A 6,205-nucleotide genomic window follows, 5' to 3' on the forward strand; every position below is an offset into this window, starting at 1 on the left:
ATTAAAACCCAGTTCACAAAAGCATTTATTTATGGTAGATGGTAAACAAACAAGTGATCCAGTTGAAATCTCAGATAGGTTTAATGAACATTTTTCAACCGTAGCCTCAGAAATAGTCAAAAGTATTCCACAATCAGACAGTCACCATACAGAATTCCTTCATTCCCGCTCGCCAACCTCTCTGTTCATCTTTCCAACAACACCAACTGAAATTAAAAATTTAATTCATGAAATAAAACCAAAGTCTAGTAGTGGCATGGATGGCATTCCAGGCAAAGTCATTAAATCTACTCCTAATAACATCTTGATAGCACTATCGCATGTTTTTAATTTATCATTACAATCCGGAACTTTTCTTAAAGCCTTTAAAATCTCAAAAATAATTCCAATGTATAAAAAAGGTAAACCCGAGGATATAAACAACTATAGACCCATAAGCCTACTACTGGTATTCTACAAAGTGTTAGAAAAACTAATGTATGTACGAATTTGTTCTTACCTAGTTCGATCTAAAATACTCCATGATTGTCAATTCGGCTTCCGAAGAGGTCATTCCACTGATCATGCAAACTCCATGTTAATAAATACCATAACTAGAGAACTAGAAAATAAAAATTCAGTCCTAGGATTATTCGGACCCCTTTAAATACCGCAGTACACCAGTGCCTCCAGTGCCTCCAGTGCCTCGTGAAACTAATGTATCGCCACGTTTACGTTGTTTTGAACTAAACGAAATAATAATAAATGTTTATGACATCATAACACATATTAAAACTGTACAAGAGATACATGCAACCACCTCACCGTCAATGACGCACGTGTTTTTACATTTTACTGTTTTTGAAGCTCCATGTGACCACTGAGCAACGATGTCTGCACGTCAACTTTTTAATAAAACTATTCTGGCAATGATACGATTTTATTCCAACGTTTCGACGTCGTCTTCATCATGCCAAATCCATTTACCCTAATGCAGGCGACCTTAATAGGCAGGCGACCTCAAATATTTCCCCTCAAATATTTAACCTAATGCAGGCGACCTCAAATATTTCCAAAATCAAAATAGATGACGTTAAGGCCAGCGCATATAATTAAGGCCAGCGCTCAAAAGCTATTAGCTGCGCCGAAAGTATTTCAACAGAAGTGGATGACTTCTTTTAATTGCTCCTCTAGTTTGGTTTAGGCTGAGTTCGTCTAGCTGCTTCTGGAGATCACCACCTTGATGGATGATAGCTCTCTGTGTTGTGGTTGAACAGAACTAAGTAGAGTCGATTTCTTGGAGATCTCTTCTTCAAGTGTGAGTTGCACTTTTTGGTTCTTACGACGTAACCGTGAGCTGTATTGGATGCATATTCCTCTTAAGACAGCTTTTATCGTATCCCAAATTATTGCAGGTGACACCCCGCCGTTTAAATTAAAACGTTAAAATCCCTTCTTTCCCCTTTGATTGTTTTAACAAAGTCTTCGTCATGATGTTTAAAAGGATAGTATTGAAATCTCCTGCGACAATAAAATCGGGTAATGAAAATTTCGACACCTGCTCTACCAGGTTATTCTAGAAGCATTCGTCGTAGTGATTAGGGCCATACACACATACTGCGGTGATTTCTTTATCATTGATCGTGACATTCGTCAGCAGGTAACGTCCACTAGGATGGCTGACAGTATTGGATACAACGAAGTTGCATTTTCGTTTAATCAGTATTGCAACACCGGCTGACTTGTTTGTTCCATTTGCAAATAAAATCTTTCCACTCTAGCTCACACTGTTTAACCAATTCCGTTGTACAGTGTGTTTCTTGCAGCATAATAATATCAAAATTTTAAACTTTAAAAAGTTGAAAATACTTCTCCTTTTCTTTGTGTTTCCAATTCCCCCTACATTGAATGAAGCTATTTGTAGTATTGACATGTTGTATGTATATGGAGATATATCAGTCATGATGTTCTTTATCGTATTTCGAATCAGTTTTCAGAATCTCTTCGTTACAATATATACAATGGACCATTGTGACTGTTTCTAGACAGTTCCAGTCATCGATCATCCGCAACATGGGTTGGCATTCTCGGCTACCAAATAAACTAGTCGGCTGACTAAAATTTTAGTCGGTGGATTTTGACTAACTTCTGTAATACGTAATGCACAGAAACTTAGTCGGCTGACTAAATGTAAAAACCATGGACTAAATTTTAGTCGGTAGCCGAGAATACCATTCATGGTTTCCTAACAAGTTGCGACTGTTTGCAACTTCAACAAAAGAAATTTGACGTGTCATTTAATACCAGTCCTTCTTTGTTGCACGCACACAGTCCAGTTATGTAGTTTGTAGCTCGGGATCGGGTTCGCTTTCAGACTGTCCTTTGTCATAACTGCAACACGCAGTCCAGTGTTCATTCCTCGTTTTAATTGCGTGAATCGTGTAATGTTTTTTTTCTAGATAACGCACTAAACTCTCATTTTGCATTGGTACTGGGGTCCATCCTATTGCCACCGTTATTTTATCGGTAACAAATAAAAGTACTGTGTAAACGTTTTCCAAATTTAGCAGCTTTTCTTGCAGGTCTAATACATCCTCTCTCGTCTTACATGTTGCTTCAAGCAAGTTACCCTTTCGTTCTGCAATTCCTTGTAGCTTTGAGTTTGAAAAGTTAATAGCATCTAAACGTTCCCATATCCCTTCACGTTTTAACTGAGTAGCAGTTCTAAATGAAATACAGTTCGGTCTTTGCTTATAGCTGCCTGTTGACTTAGTCGTGGTAGCTTGCTTTGCCGCTACAGCAAGATCGTCCGCCCTTCATGCTGTCAACTCTTGAATGTGGTTCAATCACTTTGGTTCATTTTCATTCCTTCTCCCGTAATTATTGATTGGGCGTCTTATGCGTCACGTGAGCAGCAGCAGGCATATTGAGGCGCAGCCGCTTGGAAAAACGAGAACGTGGTCAGTTTTCTGTCGGGCGTCTTACTGTGCAGGCCTACAACTGTTTTATATTCACTGCTACCTTTTAGTTGTGTTTTCACAAGTTTGAAACGTGTAGTAACTACAGCCTTTATCGCCTTCAATAAAGGAGCATTTTATAATATCAGTGGGATTGTGATTAGGTCTAGCGGTGAAAGCCGTTACCACCTGGTGCCTGAACCACCCTAACGAGAAATTCTCGTTACACATACGTGGTAACTCGTAAGCGGGCACGAGGTGTATAAAACAGAACATCCGTGTTATAACGACTGTCGTTGCCCCACCATGCGAGGATAAACAAGAGATCACAGATCTAATGAATGAACACGTTTTAAACTAATTAGCATAAGATAGTAGAGTCGGGGAAGATGGGACACCTTTAACACATAATATCCAAATAGCCTGATCGTGTTTTAAACAATTAACAACGGTCTGTGGAAGTCGTGAAGATACGGTTTTATTATCCACCATTTTATTATCTACCCCCACCCTGCTATATTAGTTAATCCTTTTACTACAACGGTCGACTAGGCTCGATCAAAAACAAATCTGAAGTAACCAACAAAACGGGTTCTAGTCGCCATTGGTGACTGTGGAGCAGTAGGCAGAATGTATTTACCTACATGTATTATAACTAATGAAACAGAACACCCGTGTTATAACGAATGTGTTTGCCCCGTGAGGATAATAAGTTGCATCCATTCATTCATTTAATAATCGTTTTATTCTGGGTAAAACTCACAACACACAAATCGCACTCAAAATAATTAGGAAGATTATATGAAACAAAACAAAAATTAAGGCGAGAAAAATGGAAATCTATAAAAAATTACAAACTTAAAAATAGAATATTGGTGCAAGTAATTAAGCTGCTACAAACACATCTAAATACAAGGGAATTCATATGAAATATTATACGGTAAGCACGGGAATTTAATAACAGTGGTTAACTCGCTACAAACATAATATTCATTATAAGTTTTATCAAAAATAAACCTAACATGAACTAAATAATTGAACTTTAGCGGGAGTAGATGAAACGATCAGTTGCTGATTTATTAAACAAGACTTAAACGAACTTTTTATGTAACTACATAGTTTGATAATCCTACATGAAAACAAACTGTTAAAGTAATTAAAGACAAACTAAACGCATACACTAACTTAACTACAGTACAACTGGCAAAGCAACACAAGGAAACTGAGTAACGTGGCAATAAAACAACAAAAGAGAGAGCGCAAATTATTCAAAGTCGTTTTTGTTCCATCACAATGTGATTGTTGATACATAATCATGTGATATAATGGTGATTATGACATCATCAAACAAAACAATGGATGGTTAAACATTGAATCGAGGGAAAATAAAAATAAATCATTTCTTTCATCAGTTTTAAAACTTAATGAACAACTCAGTGGTCACTATGATCTTAATATACAACAGTATTCTTAACTGGGTGAATAGATTTTGCAAGAGTGAATGCAGAGGGGTGAATGGAATGTTCATGTGCACATTGATAATTAGACACATATTTTGTTGCACACATGATGTTTCATGGTTTTCTATCATAGATGTGCGTTGATATCTTATGTTGGTATAAACAAATATGCTGCTCAGTGAAGTTTGTTACTTTATGGGAGGAATGAAATTAAAATGTTGGAATTCGCAACAATATTTATATTTCATGGTTTTGTTTGAAATAATGTTCATGTCATCAGGATTTTCTCAACATTTGTCTTTAAATATTCTTTATGTATTTTTAAAATAGAAGGAAATGTAAAATCAAGTCATTGGTTCTTTATTTTTAAATATTTTTAATGTGTTCTTATGATAAAAAAAGTAAAAAATAGTGGAAAATATAAAAATCAAGTCATTGGTTCCAAAAGTTTAAATACTGAGCCAAATACTGATCATTATCAGTGTCTTCATCAACTATTTCCTCCAAGACAAAATCCTGAAAAACAAACGATAATTAAGATTGTTGTTTAAGTGAGTATATTGTTACATCAACAAAAACATGTTTATTCCATGAATAATATGACAATCAATGGTTGTTACATCATAGTAGATTGGCACAGATTTATAAACCATGTTATATGAATACACCTTGTAACAAATATTCAAGTTTAATCTGCAGTGTATAAACTGCATTAAAGGAACTAAAGTCATATTTTATCAATGGTTTACATGCAGTCCTCACTGAGCTGAATCGACTATTTGTACAAGTATTCAAGTTGCTTCACCACATAAACATACAACACAACAATCTAACAAACACTCAAGTAACAATATACAAGATATATGAACCTGTGGAGAGTGTAATCGTTGGATTGCTTCTTCCAACAATTGACGATCTTCACTTGTAAGATATTTCATATCAAGACATAGTTTCGATATTTTATCAAGACATTGGAATAATGGTCTCACACGTTCGACTGCAGGACCCTCCATCCATATTTGTATCTAAGCAGTTTAGTTCAAGTTAGAATAAATATGATATACACCAACTCATGTAAAATTATATAATGATAGCTGCTATTTGTGGTTGTTACTATTATTCAAGCCATCTTTCTATTGCTGAAGTTACGACACCAAGCAGTAATGGAGCGTGGGTAAGCAAGATGTAACAAAGTGCATTCATATTATAACAATGCAGATTGTGATATATATACGTATTGGAATTAGAAAGACACCGGGCTAACCAGTGTGTAGCATTTTTATCCAGTTGTGCATTTATATCAAGCTGTATCTATAATGACAGACAATATTGTAAAATAAATTAAAACTTTTCAATCATTATTTATACTTTGTTTTGCCGATCCATTATTTTCCTGGATATATCTTCCATGTAGGGGTTCAGATTCATGTCATCGGACTCAGATACCAAACCAAGCTTATCCATCACATCAAGATGAGGAAGAAGGGCTTGTGTTGTTGAATCTGTCATCGGCACGTCATTGATATTTAATCCTTTGATCTAAAATAGAAACAACATATTTATGTTGGTTAATATAAAGGTCATTACAGGGATATTGTTTTAATTTCTTTATTTTCATAAAACTATATTTAAATAGAATAAATATAGAGAAAGTTTAAATGAAATGCAATTTGCAACACAACAATATAAGCACATTATAGTTCAGGCTACCACTTTTTTCTAACGTTCTGATATAAAAATTACTTAGAAATAGGTTACACGCGCTGCACCATATTTATTTTGCAATATTCGTTTTGTTTCCATGTAGCT

At 35.3% G+C, this 6,205-nt stretch overlaps 1 protein-coding gene and 1 long non-coding RNA gene across 2 annotated transcripts; both read right to left on the reverse strand.

Annotated features, from left to right (window-relative positions):
* Positions 1–6: 6 nt before the first annotated feature.
* Positions 7–3,027, reverse strand: LOC113475398. Its single transcript, XR_003397150.1, has 3 exons — positions 805–3,027; positions 500–725; positions 7–206 (listed from the first exon to the last, which is right to left on the reverse strand). It is a non-coding gene; the product is annotated as an uncharacterized LOC113475398 (long non-coding RNA).
* Positions 3,028–3,662: 635 nt separating this feature from the next.
* On the reverse strand, positions 3,663–6,199 carry LOC104265635. Its single transcript, XM_009860083.3, has 3 exons — positions 5,765–6,199; positions 5,266–5,421; positions 3,663–4,912 (listed from the first exon to the last, which is right to left on the reverse strand). Exons 1-3 carry the CDS (start codon positions 5,903–5,905, stop codon positions 4,829–4,831), a joined length of 381 nt encoding a protein of 126 aa, XP_009858385.1. The 5' UTR covers positions 5,906–6,199; the 3' UTR covers positions 3,663–4,828.
* Positions 6,200–6,205: the final 6 nt, after the last annotated feature.

This window comes from Ciona intestinalis, unplaced genomic scaffold (assembly GCF_000224145.3).
Source record: "Ciona intestinalis unplaced genomic scaffold, KH HT000348.1, whole genome shotgun sequence".
Taxonomy (NCBI): Eukaryota; Metazoa; Chordata; class Ascidiacea; order Phlebobranchia; family Cionidae; genus Ciona; species Ciona intestinalis.